At 37.5% G+C, this 17,590-nt stretch overlaps 3 protein-coding genes across 5 annotated transcripts; 2 read left to right on the top strand and 1 right to left on the bottom strand.

Annotated features, from left to right (window-relative positions):
- Nucleotides 1-127: 127 nt before the first annotated feature.
- LOC131316871 (uncharacterized) lies at nucleotides 128-5,091 on the bottom strand. The gene is made up of 8 exons (XM_058346370.1): nucleotides 4,938-5,091; nucleotides 3,655-3,752; nucleotides 3,274-3,344; nucleotides 3,083-3,174; nucleotides 2,537-2,645; nucleotides 1,023-1,036; nucleotides 652-753; nucleotides 128-568 (listed from the first exon to the last, which is right to left on the bottom strand). Exons 1-8 carry the CDS (start codon nucleotides 4,977-4,979, stop codon nucleotides 440-442), a joined length of 657 nt encoding a protein of 218 aa, XP_058202353.1. The 5' UTR covers nucleotides 4,980-5,091; the 3' UTR covers nucleotides 128-439.
- A 1,249-nt stretch (nucleotides 5,092-6,340) lies between these two features.
- On the top strand, nucleotides 6,341-10,955 carry LOC131316869 (uncharacterized). 2 transcript variants are annotated; one of them, XM_058346361.1, is made up of 8 exons: nucleotides 6,341-6,476; nucleotides 7,696-7,802; nucleotides 8,637-8,686; nucleotides 8,767-8,852; nucleotides 9,120-9,228; nucleotides 9,496-9,509; nucleotides 9,925-10,026; nucleotides 10,694-10,955. In XM_058346361.1, the coding sequence occupies exons 1-8, from the start codon at nucleotides 6,426-6,428 to the stop codon at nucleotides 10,814-10,816; spliced, it is 642 nt and encodes a 213-aa protein (XP_058202344.1). In that variant the 5' UTR covers nucleotides 6,341-6,425; the 3' UTR covers nucleotides 10,817-10,955. The 2 variants fall into 2 exon arrangements, with proteins under 2 accessions (XP_058202344.1, XP_058202345.1); XM_058346362.1 differs by having other exon boundaries at nucleotides 6,380-6,476; nucleotides 7,721-7,802.
- Nucleotides 10,956-13,037: 2,082 nt separating this feature from the next.
- LOC131316868 (signal recognition particle 14 kDa protein) lies at nucleotides 13,038-16,415 on the top strand. Of its 2 annotated transcripts, none has more exons than XM_058346360.1 (5): nucleotides 13,038-13,180; nucleotides 14,137-14,230; nucleotides 14,335-14,444; nucleotides 15,665-15,793; nucleotides 16,326-16,415. In XM_058346360.1, the coding sequence occupies exons 1-5, from the start codon at nucleotides 13,178-13,180 to the stop codon at nucleotides 16,398-16,400; spliced, it is 411 nt and encodes a 136-aa protein (XP_058202343.1). In that variant the 5' UTR covers nucleotides 13,038-13,177; the 3' UTR covers nucleotides 16,401-16,415. The 2 variants fall into 2 exon arrangements, with proteins under 2 accessions (XP_058202343.1, XP_058202342.1); XM_058346359.1 differs by lacking the exon at nucleotides 16,326-16,415 and adding an exon at nucleotides 15,927-16,189.
- The last annotated feature ends 1,175 nt before the right edge of the window (nucleotides 16,416-17,590 follow it).

The raw sequence follows: 17,590 nt of genomic DNA, 5'->3' as shown, positions 1-17,590 counted from the left end.
TTCATTTCACAATCGAATGGATGGCATATTTCTCAAAAACTCTTGTATTGGAGTTGGCATACGGATGAGATAGCTCTGAACCTCGTAGGCTTGGAATTCAGTATTCATAATCGGGAAAGATGGAATATGCAATTCAGTTGATACCTTTTTTTTTATTATGAGAAAAAAAGTTGATCTTACTCCAACAATAGTAATTAGAAAATGGATCTTCAGTCCTTGTCAAATATACCTTGAAAACAAAAAGAAAAAAAAATTAGGACATACACTTAAAGTATGTGCATGTTGGTACCCTCTTTCGTATTACTTGGCTACTGGATAGAATCATTGGATGAGCAAATGCAATTAACAAGAGAAATAGAAGAATTAACAAGAGCAATCGACCGATCAAGAGCCCGAAGGATATATCCTTCACGCTTCAGATGATCATGAACTGCTGGTTTCAACTTAAAAAATTTTCGAGCTCCAGCGTGACATTGAAACCAAATTCTTTTCCCGGAGCGAAAGACGATTTGAGTTCTTCTGCAGTCTGGATGGTATTGACCTTCGAGTCCTTCACCTTCAGTTTTTCCTGGTGAATGCCGGATCCAAAATGGGTTACTAGTTGAAAGCCTTTATAAGCAGGATAGAACTGAGAAATAACAATAAACTTGCCTTCTTCACATAATCACACATGGTTGAAGTAACTATTTCGTTCACGACAAACTCCGTGACGGTGTCTTTACCAAAGACATCAAACAGGAAGCTCTTTGGAATCTGCAGAGATATCCCAGTCAGCCGTCTAAAAGGGAACGAGACAGGATCACCTGTAATGAGAATCTCACTTGAAAAATAGACACGGAAAAATAGCTAATTTCAAGTCGAGTTCCCAAACTGCAACGTAAACGGGTACATCCATTTCATGTCCACAGTTATACAAATCCAAAGCTGGTTATAAGCTTTCTTATGAGTTCAACCAATTGCAACCAATATCTCGATATATTTGCAGAATAAACGAATAGAAAGGGACACGAACGGCAGTTTACCTCTGAAGTTTTTCCTGGCGTAGCATCCATGCAAAATAAAAAATGTCAAGAGGTTAAAATGCCTTGATTAACAAGTCCCTGGAGTTTCTAAACATAAGGTACAAGTAACAAAACATAATGGACACAAGATCAAAAAATTGGTGGGTGGTAGCATAAAGAACAAATGCAGCAAATGATAAAGATCTTTCGAACACACTTTCGTGAGCACGAGTATTGCAATCGTCTAATTCCTATTTCAGATCGTTAAGCTTATAGTCTTGCCGAGAAGAAGCGATCCCGCAAGCTTCACCTCAGTTCTATGGAATTACGCATAACAAAGAACAGTTACAAACATAGCTCACGGTACTACACGGAGGATATACATTATCGCTTAATTCAAAACGAAAATGGTATGCTATAGTGAGGTTTGGAATCCATGAGACACTTGGAAACAAGAAGCAAGATTAGCTGATGTAAAAAGGAGCTGTTGATGACTGTGGATGCATTGATGCCCATTTAAAACAGCTCAAATCCCTATTTGATTTCTGAGCATTATTAGTATTCATTAACCGAAACTACACCAGATCTTCCAACTATTAATCTGCCACAATCAGAACAATTTCTCTTTTTCAAAAATAGATTAGGAAGAAAGTATTCTATTCATAAGAAGTCTCGGACACCGACAATCCTTGGACACTCCTAAAAGCATGTCTGATGCGTTTTCAACATCTTGAAAAATTACAGGTGAAATCTCCATACGATTGAAGTGTGCAAGACAAAGTCTAGTTTTGAAATTTGACTTCAGCCATAATGGACACTATAGTCCCTAAAGCAAGCATTCAGTGTCATGTGGGGCCTCCAAATTTTGATTTTGTCAATTCTGTCCCAGGAGTTTTCCATTTGTGCCTAATTTGTCCCAGTGCAAATTTCCTCCAAGTCAATGGTGGAAACACTAGAGAATGACACCTATGGTCAATACGCACTTCGCTGTTTTTTGTTCCCAGAAACTTCAACTGTCAATTTCATCGCTAGACACTATTAGCTCTGTTTGGCTGGCCCGAATCTGGAGGGAAAATAGAAATGGGATCTTAAGGCCTCATGATTCCATCATTTGGAATAAATTGGAATAGGAAGTCCTTGTTAGTTCTACTCAAGCGGGAGCCGTTTTCCCAACTAAAGTTTACTAACTTTGTCAAGTTAAAGGCTAAAGTGGAGTTTCCACGATAAGGTGAAGGCTTAATTTGAATACCTCAGGTAGTAGACTACTTGGTAATAGACTTACAAGAACATGATTCTCGTCATCCCCAGGGTGTCCAAATGGAGAAAAGTTTGAAAAAATATGGAACACTTCGAATATGAGTGTGACTGATTCCACTTTCCATCGGTGCAGATCAAGTCTTTATACCTAGGGCTGGCTGCATTGGTGGGACACCTGTTTGGAGAGTGCATTCAACTCCGGTAGGGGACCTCCGGCAAAGCATCTGTACTTGATTAGCGAGAAGTTGAGCAAACAGGTAATAAATTAGATGGCTCACCTCCTTTTAGTTTTCGAAGACCTGGGAATGGAGGTGCTGAACGGGCCAAATTTTTCAAAACCTGGTCAAACACTCTTTGTGTCTCCTTCCCAGTCAAGTCCACTCTTAGCTGAAAACAGAATAAGTTTTCAAAGTTTCAAAACAAGCCACAATATAGACAAAACACAAACCTAAGAAAATGATTAAAAAATAAATAAAACGAAGTGCATTATGAACAGTCATATTCATCTCTCTGATGTCAAATGATTCTAAGGAGTTCCAATGGCTATAAACCTGTATAACATGGAACATGTGATATCTGACCGAATTCGAATGGACGTAGATGTGCCAAGGGGGGCTCAGAATACTTTTACCCACGACAGTAGTGAAAACCCATTACTACATGACTTTGGCGGACAATCATGAAAAGCTAATTTCTAAAAACCGGCACAACTCTCTTCGCAGTACTCCATTAATTGGTTCGAAAATCAACAAGGACAAATTTACTACCAGCACCATACTGCTAACAAAAACAAATACTCACACAAGTCAAGCAAGCAAACGTACTTGTATATTATCAAAATCTTCAGACTCCACCATTATTTTGGCAGTAGATATGGTTATCGCATTGTCCTTTGAATCAGTAGAGACCTCAACACCTACAATAAAAAAGTTTGAAGACACTTTATCCAGGAAATAGACATAGGCTATGATGTATGAGGGTGCAACATGAACTTGTACATTCAAGGTAAGATCACCTGAACCAGCCGCAGATTTTGGCTTCAAATGTTTAAGACTTCTTCTCGACGAGCTACAGATGTTTATTAGTCTGAAAAGGGAAAGAAACCACTCACGTGAACTCCAATGGTGCTGGCACTCTAAACTTCACCAAATAGCCAAGGCCATCAAGCAATGCAAGTACCATTCTTGTTTTACGTGTAACATGTCCATTTCATGTGAATTTGTGAGGATTGTATTGTACATTTGGATCATTAACTGAAAGAATCGTAAATGGATTATTAATCCAAAAGAATGAACGGTCCAAACTCGTTTATCAAGCAAACGTTCCAAAGTACACGGCTGAAGCAACAATCAAAGCAAAGGAGACATGTTCAAACAAACAGTGGATCCAAGTGTACCTCCCATGTGCATAGTGCTGTGCAGAACATAAATTGATTCTGGTTGCATTATGACTAGTTTCGAGTTGAACATGCTTCTGCAGGCTTCTAAAGGCAACCTGCCGTTAAAAAGTAATAATAATAATACAACAGGGAGCAACTCAAAGGAATCAATGGTCGTGGAAACGGAGCAGTTGTATATCACAAGCTATTTCAAGACATAGTGCAATAGAAACTCCGACTCCATGTATTCTTTAAGGAGAAAAGTCACCAATGGTAAGTATGTTAAAAAACAAGGGTCCTTTAAAGGACCATAAAGCATCTATACTTAGATATACCGCAGCAACCATTACCTTCTGAAAGACAAGGCGTCCTGGTGAAAACCCATATCCTACATATTTCAGACTAACTTCTAATTTGGTCGGGCATCTGATAAAAAGAAACAGAAAATAAAAAGGGGAATCATGTCTCCTCGATTGTTACCTAGAAAGCCAGGAAAAATTAAGCTACATGTGAAAATCATGTTGTCACATTCTTTTGAACTGCGGGTGCAAATATGAAGGAAAATAGTTTTCCTTTTGATTTTCCTCCCCCTTTCCCCAATCCATTTTCCTGCACCACAGAGCTTCTAAGAATTTAATCTCTAAATATCATACCAAAAAATCAATCTGGTCAGCTCATATTCATCCCATTTAAAAATCAACATTTGGTCCTATAAATCTCAAGTTTGACTGGAAAATTTTCTCATTATGCTTTTGTCGCGACCAACGAAATGCAGAAAAACTCAACAAAAAAAAAAAAAAAAAATGCACATATAGAGATTCCATATATCCACCTTTTTCCATTTCTTGATAACATAGTACCCCGTCCCTGCCCAATTGGGTCCTAGAGACTAAACTAGGAGTTTTGAAGTTAAAGATTAGCCAAACCAACTATTGCAAGTTCACAATTGGGTCAAGAGACTAATCTAGGGGACCCTAAAGTTAACGACCAAACAAACCTCTAGTGACAAACCTCTAGTGGCCTTCGAGGGGAACTCAAAATGGGTATTCCTTGAACACAAAGGCAGAGTCTTTACCAGACCAGCTACCCCCAAAGGGCTATATTCAAGTCCAACATGGGCTCTACTTTTTTGCAGTGAGTGAACACCATGAATTCAAGAAAAAGTTACACTACCTCAAAAAGACGTAATTGTAGGAATTTTTTCGCATCAAAGACTGAATACATTGACGAGGACACAAGTATATGTGTGTGAATTATCAGAAATTAGAATTCTTTAGCTATGCAGTTGAGGTTTTTCTTACATTGGAACAGTGAAACTGAGGCATCATCTTGATAGTCGCCATGCTTTCTTGAAGGAAACGACTTGAGCTCCCGGGGAAGGAGGAGGGAGTGAATTACAGTCTCTCAAACAGAGAGGTCCTCATCTCTTCGTAAAACTAGCAAAGAAGCCTGAGCAATTTTTATTTTTTTTGTCATAAAAAAAAAAAAAAAAGAAGCGAAGAAGCCTGGGCAATTTTGGTAATTCGGAAAAGACAAGGTCCAGGAGCCTCTAAATGACTAAATGCACTGCCACGAGTGTGTTCAAGTTTACCCCTTATTTAAGTACTTATTTACAATTTTAAAAATAATAGACTTACTGAAATTAAAAAATATGTAATATGAATCTTATTTTTAAACCCTGCAAAAAAAATAAAAAATTATTTTCGTAAGTCCACTATTTTTAAGCTTGAAAATAGGTTATTATTTTTTAAGTACTTATTTGAGAAAGTGGAACGGGTCCTGTACTCGTTCCAGAAACTTTCTTAAAAAATAATTACTTATTTTCAATTTTTCAAACTTAAAATAATGTGCTTACAAAAATAACTTTTCAATTTTTTTAGACAAGCTCCATATTGCATATTTTTTGATTTCAGCAAGCATATTATTTTTAAGCTGAAAAATTGCAAAAAAAAAAATACTTATTTCAAAATAAGTACTTATTTGGGTTTTTGGAAACGGGGTAACGTATTTTAGATTGAGTTACGCTAAGTTTTTTTTTTTTTTGTTCTTATTTAAATTTTTTGGCTTTTGTTAGTTTTGCGCCTCATTTTTGGGTTTTTCGATTCGTCTAGACAAAACAAATCAAAAAATAAAAAAATTATGACTTTTACCCAAATATTTTTTAAAATATCTAAGGTAAATCTGATCTTTTGGGCTTGGCTTTATATTTAAAACATTGTTTTTAGAAAACAAATGCATAAATTAATATATTAATAAGCCCGCCAATATAAAGGATTCGATGGTCCAGAAAATTCAAGAAACCAAGAACAAAGACAATAATAATAGGAAAATTGTATTGACATTCTAAAAATTGATGCAGGCACTCCAGAATCAGTGTAATTTTAAAGCTAATTTCTTTTATTTTTTGAAGAATCTGCATCAATTTTTAAAGTGTCAATATTATTTTCCTAATAATAGTAATAAACAACGCGATGCCGGAATCCACAAATAATAATAATCAATGCAATGCCGGAATCCACAAATATACTCATCTCGGAGGGTGGACAAATCATAAAATGTAGAAATGAGAGTGTAGGTTTGAGAGCTAATGGGAATAATGATTTTGGTGTGGCAAGAGAAAAGGGGTGCCAATAGAATATCATCCCCTCAAATAGTCAAATGTGTCGAGAGATATATTTCGCGGACAATTCTGTCCTCCCATCTTTCTATCTGTTTTGAGAGAGAGAGAAGAGAGAGAGAGAGAGAGAGAGAGAGGGAGGGAGGGCGAGAGGATTCAGAGGAAAGTGGATATGGATGTAGCCGTTAAGACACTCTTCCTGGGTTTAAGCCCTAATGTAACAGTTGGGTATTTCAATATTCTTCCATTTTTCTCGCTTCCATTATAAGTTTTTTCTTTTTAGCCGTGAAGCTTGAATTATACGTTGAATATTCACTACAAAATGGGTATCCGTGAATACTCAAATTGAAAGAAGACCCACCTGCGTATCTGAATTTAATTGTACTAAAGAGATGCAAGTAGTAATCTTATGTATGTTTGTTTATGTTGGTATCTTAGGTACACTTGTCTGTGGTTGGTTTTAACTAGTACTTCTATCTTTTGAGAATTCTTGGGTGTCCCTTCTCCTAGTTTTTCTTGTACGGTCTTTTCTGCAGTAAACCCTTGTTAGTTGTCTTTTGGGGTTTCTGTCTTGGTTGGTTTCTTGCTAGCCTCGGGTTGTTTCTCTTTCCCTTTTGGGTCCTCGCGGCATGTGATTGTCGGAGTGAGGAGGTGCCTTGTGGTATGTTCTTCCTCTCGTGTGATGCATCGTGCTTGGATCCCTTTAATCTTTGTAATTTGTTTTCAAAGATTAATAAAAATCTTTTTGGCTGCTGGAAGAAAAGGTTAGGTTTGCGTAGTCTTCCTTTTTTTAATCTCGCGAAGGTCGGATAAGATTTTTAGCTATGTTTTAAATTTTAATATTATCTATATGGAGTACTTTTTTAATTTTCTTTTTTGGTACATAGCCGCGTTGTGTTCTTTTTTTATCCTTGCCGCATTGTGGTTACATGTTTATTCGTTCATCATTGGTACTTAAAGAGTTGTAGTTTCGGACGAGTGGGCTGCTTCCTGGGTATTCTCGTTCTTTTCCTCGTGATATTTTAACTCCAGAGAATTTGAATTGCTAGGTGGATTTTCTTGGTTGGTGTTTTTTCGTATCCTGGTTATTCGTTATGGTAACCAATTTGATGGTTTACCTTGAAGAACAGGCTTAACTTGTCTCTGTATAAAAATATCCTTCCAAAGGATGTGGCTTGACACTTCTGCAATACAGAATAAAATTGTGGTAATTTTTTATTGGAATGATACAGAATTGAGCCAAATCACGTTGATACATCGTATGGTTGTGCATTTTGTTGATACTTGGTTGCAATGGTGTGGGTTTAATGTTTATATTCCGTTAATCGGCAAATCATATGGTGCTTCTGGTCGTTAATTGCATTTGTGTTATTTCCATGGACTTGCTGATAGGAAGTTCTTGGCCTGATGAGGACTCACAAATTTGACTCATTTACATGCAGATACTAATGGTTAACCAAAATGCAGATGTCTTCATTCCACATCTTTCGTCGAAAAGAGAAACCTTTCCCCTTCAAATCAGATACAATGTCAAAGAGTTTCGGAACAGGTACCACTTGTTTATGAACTCTGTTGTGTTTTTGTTTGATTTTTGTGCTCAAAGTCTCTTAGAATACAGATACTTACTAGAAATAAGCTACACCAGTTCCTTAGTTCTTGTCGCTTGTCATATTTTTTGAGGATGGCAACTGTTTGCAGACCATGGTGACAAAAACTTTTTTCTCTGCATCCAATGCATTCATATAATACCTTTTAAATTGACCAAAGTTCTCCATACAAATTCACTGTGGTTTTGAGTCTTTTGACTGAATACATGGAACTATGGGAGAGTAATATGTTGGTTTTGTGGTGGCTGATGGAATCTGTAAAAGAGTATCAAAAATCAATCAGAGGTGTTTGTTGATTTGAAGTCATACAAAGATATATTTGTTTCAGTTTGGTAATTAGTAAAGGTGTATACACGAGGAATGTCAAAACCTTAATCGTGATCTTTTTGCCCATTTCTGTACCTAACCACTTAGTGTTCACAACTTCACATCTCTAATATCTCAGCATCCAATCAAATTGATTATATTTTTAACTGTAGCTGTTTAACACCCAGGCAATTTCACCCGAAAGGTGAGCATCTTTTTGATTTCCTCCTATATGGCTATTGCAGTATAGTCATCATATGATTAAATCTTTACGCCTGTCATGTGTTAACTGTTAGTTACTAACAAGTAAACACTGCCTATTTGCACTACTTTACTCGTAGAAAGTAAAGCATTTCCACCCATCTCTGTACTTTCGAAATATGCCTTTTTGAGAATTAGAATTTGGTTGGGTACTGTATATACCTATCTCCAATATTCGTGTAATTTTTTTTCCTACCATTGTATTGCAGGGCGCATCCCAAGATGCAATTTGCTGTTTCTGCAGTGGCAGCAAAGACAAGTAATTTCTCTCCCAGTTGCTGTTCTTGACTTTCTGAGTGCTATTGCTGAATGTTGTTCCAAATGGTACCACAAAAATAGGTGTAGAGGATCTTGAAGGTTTGTCTTCTCCATCTCAAGATTTCTCAGTTACTGCAAGTGGTACTAGCGAGGCCAACGAACTAAAGGTATGAGAATCTTTGTTTTGGGAACTAAAAATAGCTTATTTTTTGGGGAGTATAGGTGAAAATAAATCATAAAATGTTAAAAAGGGAGAATAAAAGACCATAATAGAGTCAAAATACACAATATTGTCGGACAATAACCTGTAATAAAGATGTCTTTTGCAAAGACTGATGTATTACACGTTAGTGTTGTAGCTTGAGTGGATGATGTTTACTTATCAATGGTTAGCTTTTAGTTGTGAGATGAATTCTTTACAAAATTTGTGGCAGTTAAGTGTGGAGGTATCCGGAGCTAAAACTGTAGCAATTTTTGATGATGTCTTCTCCAAAATGGTTGCTGCTGCCCAGCCAATTCCAGGCTTTAGAAGAGTAAAAGGAGGTGAGATTCGAGAAATCATTACGTCTGATTTTTCCTGAAACTACAAAGGATATCTTTAGTTGTTCATTTTATCAATCAAGTGGCTTCAGAAGTTACCTTCCTAAGCCAGGTTTTGTTCTTATTCAGTTATTTGCTACGGATAGTTATTCAATTCAGTAACGTCTTTCTTTTCCTCTTGCTTTTCCTCTGTCAAACTATTGACTAACATATTTGGCTGATTTCTTTTGTTCGAATTGTTGTCACTGATGAACAACTTGGAGCTAACAGGAAAAACACCCAATGTAAGTTTTAAGCTCCTAGTCTTCAAATGCATTCAGTTTGTTCACTTCTTTTAAGTTTTTCACTTCATTATGCATGTCTTCCTTTTATTCTTTTAAGTTCGTAGGATATGTCATCGTATCTTTGGCAGTATTTTTTTTCGTCTTTCTTCCAGTGGTGGGTTGTTTGTGAATGGGTGGCAGACTGGTCAACTTGCAGCGCAGACGCGGTCAAATTAATATTGGAAACCATCATACGGCAAATTTCTGATCCAGCACCTGCCATTCCCTCATAACATGAATCCCCACAAAATGAACTCACATAGAGATGTCTAGCATTCTATTCATGCTTGTACACATACATATGTATGTGTATATCTCTTCTGTTTGCTTTATAACAGTTGTCTTCTCTTGTTATCTTGTTTATCGCATCTGGCAGATACCTGAAGACGTTCTTTTGCAAATTCTTGGACCGTCCGAAGTTTACAAGCAAGTGATTAAGAAAGTAATCAATTCTACTATAGCTGAATTTGTAGAGAAGGTAAATGTTGTTACTCTCTTTTGTTCCATTTTGTTTACCTTAAGCTTCTTGCAGAAAAATGTTTGCCTGTGTTTCATTTCCATCTTCATGTCGGAAATGCTTGCCTTTTCCGTTATTTCTGCATCAACGTTGTCGTGTCCATGCTCAATCAGAAACAATTGGTTTGGACATCAGGAAATCGATGGGTTTTGAACACTACCACTTGGTTTTCAAGTTCAAAGGGATTGCGAAATTAACATGTACTCGCTCACCATTTGAAAGCTTAACACCCAGTGTTCTAAAACAAGGGACTAATTATTGATGAATCGTTGGCGGTGCTTATACGATTAGGTCCGACGAATGATTAATTGTTGCTTACTAATTAATATGCACCAATTAATCCGATTATTCGCTTGAAGGTGGTCAACCCCCGACTAGCGCCTAGCGCCGTTTAGAACATTGTTAACACATCAAATCATAGCAGGTCAAACCTACAGAGGGCTACACGACCTATTACCCTACCATCTATGGGGCCTCTGACTCTTATATCATGTTACATGGTGATCCCAGACAAGAAGATGGAGTTCCCTTTAGACTAGGATACTCGCGTGACATTCTCCCTGTAGTAAAAGAATTTGGGTGCATATTTGGTAACCTTGATTTGCGTTTGTTGGCCCAATGTTTACAGGAAGGTTTGACGGTGAGTACAGACTTGAGAGTTGAGCAGAGCTTTGAAGATCTTGAAGCCAAATTTGAACCGGGTGATAAATTCAGCTTTGATGCCGTTGTTCAGCTCCGAGAATTGAATTGATAAAGAACAATAAACCTTGTTATCATTTTGTTTGAGCCATGTTTCATGCGTTTCGAACCACTTGGTACAAGGAGCAGATTAGGCCATTTTTTTAGTGGACATTTTCGGACAATTTATGCAGAAGCGCCGATATTTGTTTGATTTTGCTCTTGAAAATCTTGTGGAATATGGATTTTGAAATGACAATTTGGAAGGCATGTTCTTTGTTGGGTTGGTGAAAACAAGTAGGAGGATTATGAGCATGCATGGTAGGGAAAAGTGGCTTAAAAATTTCGGCTTTTATACGCATATATCCAAAAGAAAATCAACAAAACTTCTTCTGTCCAGTGAGGGTACAAAGCTCACTTTTTCCTCGATGTTGTGTCCATGTCTAACAATGCCTTCATCTATGTCCAAGTTTTCAAAGCTCTAATTTTCGAACAACCTTAATCTTAGAACAGGGGATTTTTTTGGAAAATTAGGGCAAACTGACTTGTATTAAAATCGAAGAAATCTAAGGAAGAAACAAAAAATGGGAAGATTAGTAGGGGGAACATGAGTGAGCCGTTTCGGATCAAGCCTCGTTCGAGATTTTGATTTCTTTAAGTTTCATTTGATTTTCATGGAGAGAGTGTAACAATTAGATTCGATTTTGTGGAAAGAGATGGGAGTCGCTGATGGTGGTCGCCGAAGTCGATGGTGGGGGTGGTTGATGGTCGATAGGGGTAGGTGAAAATGGCGTCGATGGTGGGAGTAATAATCTCGAGGGTGTTTGGGTTTGAGTTGGTAAAGTGGGTAAAACTCTCGATCAAATTTTGGGCGAAAATTTTGAATTGCAAATAGAGGGGGTGGGCCCCATTACTTAACCAAGGCAGCTACCATAGAGACAGTATACAGATTTACAAATAGAGAGGGTGGACCCCCATTACTCAACCAAGGCAGCTGCCGCGTAGACAATGTACACAACCGGTGTGTACGTTCAATGAGTACAAGGGTGTTTATATGGGGTGCCATGCATGAAATTGGAATTGACAATTCATTGTTGAGTATTTTCTATATTATAAAACAGAGCGGTTTTTATGTATACATATAAATAAGAGTATTTTTACAGCCGTCAGATCAAATTTTCAATAGGTTATAGCCATCCAATCAACTTCTTTAATAAATTTATCCTCTCCCTCCCTCCCTCTTTCCTTACTTCTTTGGCAATGTTGTCATTTTTAGGGACAAACCTATTTTTTTTCTTTATTTAACAATGAGCCTTTTATTATCAAAACGTTTTCTTTTCCCTATCGTCAATCTTTAACTCTGTTATTGGGATGTTGTGCATTGTCCACTCATCTGTTAGAAAACTCTATTTAATTTCTTTCTTCCATCAATTGAGGTAACAGTAGAAAAATATTATAAAAACTTTACTCATACAAAAAAATAAACTTAATTTTTTATTTTTTTGGTAACAAGTTGTTTTACCTATTTCTTGGACGCATAATTGAAAGTAGTAGTGCTTAATAATTTGTCTCAGTTATAGGCATGTAGCATTCCTTTGATTTGAAGGGGGAAAAAACTCAAGTTGTGGCATTCCGTTGCAAGAATTATTTTCAATGTAAAAAAAAAAACAGCATTCATTAACTTACGGGAAGTGGAGTTTTAAAACTATTCATTTTTTTTTGGATTAGTTGTTGGTTGAACTATATTAAATAAGGGTGTGATATAAGTATTGGTTGATCGTGATAGCTGTTAACAAATTAACAAATGATTGTGCATAAGTTAATTACAAATTTCATTTGGGTATGTGCTCCTACTTTTTCAACGAGTGTGGTATTATTTGTTGTGAAACTATTCTTGGAAGAAATTAGTTTAATTTATACCATTTGTCTATTTGAAGAGAATTTTAAAAAATAAATTATAAAATTTTTCATTTGGGTTTTTTATGATTACTAGAAGGGAAGGATAATTTTTTTTAAGTTGTAATAAAAAAGTGTTGTGTAGTGTTTTTTTTTTTTTATCGGCCTATTGTGCCGTGCTTTTAGGCACGGGTAATCACTCGTCCATTTATAGCTTTTGGGCAACATAAGGAACCAAGAGTTAGAGTAAAATGTAATTACTCAAAAATCTTGGGGACTCGAATTACTGCCTCCACCGCCTCGGTAGTATTTTTGGGTAAATTCGCCCCAGTAATTGGTAGTACTCACTAACGTTAGGTACCTCGGTGTAATTTACGCTCTTTTGCTTTTCCTTCCTTTCTTGCACCTATAAATCGGAAGCAATTCTCTCTCTCTCTCTCTCTCTCTCTCTCCTCCGCGCGATTGAGAAGTCGATCGAGATAGTCGGTTTCACTAGGGTTTTGCCGCTGTGATTTCTGTCTCGATCTGGGTTTTTGCCATGGTAGTCTCTCTCTCTCTCTCTCTCTCTCTCTCTCTCTCTCTCTCTCTCTCTCAAAATACCTGAACTTATTGTACATATAGTTTTCGTTTCCAAATCTGCTTCCAGTTAAACAAGTTTCGAATTGGTCACCAATGAGTTGAGTATGTTCTGTGGTGAAGCCAGGATTTAGATTTAGGGTGACGTTTATTGGGAGTTCACTTGTATTGTTATATTTTTTTTTCGTAAAAGGATGAAGACAAAGGTTGAGCGTAAGGGATTTATCTTTTTAGTCCATTTTTTTGGGTAAAAAAAAGAATAAAGGATTGATTCACTTCTTATGTGGTCTTCAATGGAAGAGACATTTTTTTTTTATAGCCCGATCAAATCATCTTTTATGTCGCCCTTTTATCATTTGTGTGAAGTTGCTCGGATACCGGTTAGTGCCTATCTACACAACAACAATAGCAGAACTCATCTAGTCCCAATTATTGGGGATAGGGGCAGGGAAGGATTACCACTGAAACAATGGCCCTCCTATACCTCCAAGAACCAAGGAGCTGAAGGGACGTTTTGTTGTTGAATCATGCCCCCAAATCAAAGCCAAAAGACATGCGTAGAGACGCAAATCGATTTATGTGCCCATGCTTCATTCCTAAACCAGAGCATCGGAAAGAATAAATTGTGTTATATATTTTCCTTATTTTTTTGTTAAAAAAGAATAATGGCTTGATTCAATTCTTTCGTCCTCTTTAAATGAGGATGATCAGAACAATTCATCGAAAATTGCTAGCTTTTTATTATTTGTGTGAAAAATCAAGCTATTGGGGTACCAGTTAGTGTCTATCTATTAGTGTAAAAGAATTTCTTTGAAATCGGTGGTGGTGTGTGCAACTTCCCCTCCATAATGCTCCGCCTCTGACTGTATGTTGATTTTTAATGTATAGACCCTTTTTGTGATTTGTTCATTGTTTCTATAGGTACTTCTACAGCCAGACCCATTTCTCAATGAGTTAACTAGCATGTTTGAGCGCAGCACAGAAAAAGGGTCTGTTTGGGTTACTCTCAAGCGATGTAAAGTCTTAACTTATTTTATTACATTTTCTTTGTTATTCGCCATTGCACAGTAAAGAAGGTTGTTTTGATTTATGCTATGCTTTTTTGTGTTGTTTCTTTAGCATCCCTGAAATCTAAGGTTGTAAGGAATAAGATGGCGACTGCTGGTGAAGAAATCGATCATCGATGCCTTATTCGGGCAACTGATGGGAAAAAGACTATTTCCACTTCGGTAATTATTCTTATTATCTTCTATTTTAGTTTTTGGTCTGATTTTCAGGATTTTTTTTTGGGTTAATACCTATGTGAACTTGGTTTGTGGAATATTTATACGTGTCCTTTGGCCAGAACGTACCATTGCTTCACCTTCTGTACCATTGCTCACCCCAACATTTCCATTTGTTAATGTATTCAAACCCAACATTTACCAGTCCACAACCCTCATAGCTCACCCCAAGACCAGCCAAGATCTCATAAGATCCGAATCCCTTCCTCACCTTGGCACTACCACTGCCAGCACCACTACCTCCGGCCACCATAGACAACCTTGTTTTCTCCTCCTTCCCTACTGGTAAGTGGTAACTGGATTGCCAACCATGGTGAGGGGTTTTGACTGATGACCATGTGAGGAATGAGAGCGGTTTTCAGTGGTGGCAAGAAGGCAGAGGAAGGAATGAGTAGGTAAAATTTGCTTAAACATTTTTTTTGCTGATGGATATGATAGGAATGAGTAGGTAAATATTGGTAAGCAACAATTGTGCATATCCCAGAATTCTTGCCAATGACCATGTTGGTTTGTGCGGTCTGATTTTTTGGTTTGTGCGGTCTGATTTTTTGGCATCTATTTGTATCCATTTAGTGCTATATAACATGTACTCAGGTTTTTGGCTGTGTTTTGGCATAATATTCCTTAAAATATAATTAAGTAAAGATTCACTCGTGTTAGGATATGTTTAGGTTTCAAACTATGGTCTGGCATATTATGCTTATCTCCCTTCTCATTTTTACAATTTGCTATGGTATTGTTGTGGGTCACATGCTATGAAGTGTTTCCTGTCCATGTTATCGTTGTGCCTTTATTTTGAATTTGCTTAGATCATTGAATAGTTGCTATGATATTCCGTTACTTGTTCTGCAATATAACAGCAGGACTTCTTTCATGTTTTGGCTATGCTATCTTTGGATGATGTTTTCGGGGAACGCTACCATTGAGGTTGCATTCAAAAAGTAGCATATCTGATTGGCAGTTTTGGATGTGTACCCCCAAACTGACTTTCATCTTGTGATTCGAAATCAACTGCGGTGTATTTTTGCCTTGGTCGTTTTTTTCCCGTTTTGACTGGATTTAGTGAAAGATAGTATTAGTACCCACTTTTATGAAGTGAGGCTATGATTCTTAAATATAGCGTTTGCTTGTTTGTTCATGTTTTGTTATCTTTCTTGGAATAAAAGGTGGGAGCAAAGGATCACCAACGCTTTCAAGCTTCTTACGCGACTATTCTCAAGGCCCGAATGACTGCTCTAAAGAAGAGGGAGAGGAAGGACAAGCGAAAGGCTGCTGATGCAGATAAGAAAACAAAGGTTTCAAAGAAGAAGCGATCTCGTGCTCTTTAGTTCTCCTTAAACTGCATCATTTGGTTCTTCATTCATTTTTGTTTCCGTTCACTTTCTTTATAGAATGCCAGGATTTTCAACTGTTATGTTTTCTTTGTAGATCTCATGGTTTCTTCCGCAACTATTAGCCGCTACGGGGATTCAAATTCAAGAGATTGCAGTTTATTTTTATCTCTTTTTATCTGCAATTTTTATAGCTGGGTTTTATATTGGTTGCTTTCAATGCCTTGCAGAACTGCATTTTTAGAATGCCAAGATTTTCAAACGTTATATTTTCTTCGTAGATCCCAAGGTTTTGATCTGCACCTATTAGCTGCTACGGGGATTCAAGAGATTGCAGTTTTTCTCTCGTTTTATCTGGAATTTTTCTAGCTGGGATTTATATTGGTTGCTAAAGCCTCATCCTGATTAAAATTGAAATTCAATGCTTTCCAGAACTGCATTATTCCACCTGTTCCCTGGATTAACATCATATTCACATTCCCTCGTCATTTAACAGCAAATTGCAATAATCTTAAGACGAAATTATCTAAAGGTCGGATTTACTGGTGAAGTTGTACTTGAGGCTCCTTGAACTTATTTTCCAATACAAAGATGACCAAACCCATCTTTCGTTTTTTGGTGGGAAATGGAACATCATCATAATGTAAATAGGTTAACCAAACGAAGTTGGAATGGAGGTTGTGGTTGGTGGTTGGAGGCGGCGCGAGACCCTTGGTGCCTCCAGCGAAGTTTCCTACATGTAGGGCCGATGAATGAACCGAACTACATGTAGGCCGATGAATGAACCGAACGAATAGAACGAGACCCCTGTTGCCTTCAGCTAAGTTTTCTACATGTAGGGCCGATGAATGAACCGAACGAATAGAATAGTTGATTGTTTAAATTTGGTTTCAAAACATAATAAAACACATAATTCTCAGTATAAAAAACACTTACTTAGAAAGTCATTTTCACCCTCAACACGTCAAAGATTCTGCTGCTGACTAGGGATTGTTCCAATTAATGAGCATAGTCTCCATAACCTAAGTGATGTTATGCAGACGTACACTTGGATGTAGTGATAGATGGTGCCAATATGATTTCTTAATTGCACCTTGGCCTATTCTACAGTGTTTGCCATTCATATCCGCTTAACTTAAGCCTATAAGGTGTAGGTTAAAGCAGTATATATTAAAGACCAAACTTATTCTTTTTTATTCAAGGGCTGTAACATGTCTTATCAATCTCCAACATAGGTGAACCCGTTGTAATTTGTACGTTACAAGTAGGGTTGTGGCAACTCCACATAACAAAGTTATACACCATTCTAGAAAACAGAGGAGAAGATTTGAATACCAACATGCTTTATCCAGCATTGAATACTCACTTTTCAAATATAAAACTCCACTGCTAAGACAGGACTGGTGCAGGAAAAAGATGGCAGATTCAGCCAATTAGAAGGTAAACCTAACATAAACAAACGGGTACCGGTTACGAGTTTAAGGGAATGGAGTTGGGCTTGCTCCACATAGAGGTGTCAAATGGGCCGGATCGGCACGGGCGCGACACGTTTGAAGGCGGGCACAGTACGGATAAATCCTAGCACAACACGGGAACGGCACGGTCTTAATGGGCACGCGGCACAGCACAGGAACAGAAGTGAGCGGGAACGACACGGAAGTTGGCCTGGTAAGGCACAACACGGCACGACACGGTCATAGACGGACACGGCACGGGCACGATACGGAAGTGAGATGGAGCACAAGTCACGACACGGCTCTA

The sequence above is a fragment of the Rhododendron vialii genome, chromosome 2a, assembly GCF_030253575.1.
Source record: "Rhododendron vialii isolate Sample 1 chromosome 2a, ASM3025357v1".
Taxonomy (NCBI): domain Eukaryota; kingdom Viridiplantae; phylum Streptophyta; class Magnoliopsida; order Ericales; family Ericaceae; genus Rhododendron; species Rhododendron vialii.
This window is presented reverse-complemented; position numbering and strand designations above follow the sequence as displayed.

Coding starts and splice junctions, on each gene's coding strand:
- LOC131316871 (XM_058346370.1), bottom strand. CDS start 4,979: ATGGCGACTATCAAGATGATGCCTCAGTTTCACTGTTCCAAT. Junction 3,753..4,937: donor CTCAGTTTCACTGTTCCAAT/GTAAGAAAAACC, acceptor TTTTAACGGCAG/GTTGCCTTTAGAAGCCTGCA. Junction 3,345..3,654: donor CAGCACTATGCACATGGGAG/GTACACTTGGAT, acceptor TTCCCTTTTCAG/ACTAATAAACATCTGTAGCT.
- LOC131316869 (XM_058346361.1), top strand. CDS start 6,426: ATGGATGTAGCCGTTAAGACACTCTTCCTGGGTTTAAGCCCTAATGTA. Junction 7,803..8,636: donor GTCAAAGAGTTTCGGAACAG/GTACCACTTGTT, acceptor ATTGTATTGCAG/GGCGCATCCCAAGATGCAAT. Junction 8,687..8,766: donor TGCAGTGGCAGCAAAGACAA/GTAATTTCTCTC, acceptor CCACAAAAATAG/GTGTAGAGGATCTTGAAGGT.
- LOC131316868 (XM_058346359.1), top strand. Junction 14,231..14,334: donor TTGGGTTACTCTCAAGCGAT/GTAAAGTCTTAA, acceptor TTGTTTCTTTAG/CATCCCTGAAATCTAAGGTT. Junction 14,445..15,664: donor AAAAGACTATTTCCACTTCG/GTAATTATTCTT, acceptor TTGGAATAAAAG/GTGGGAGCAAAGGATCACCA.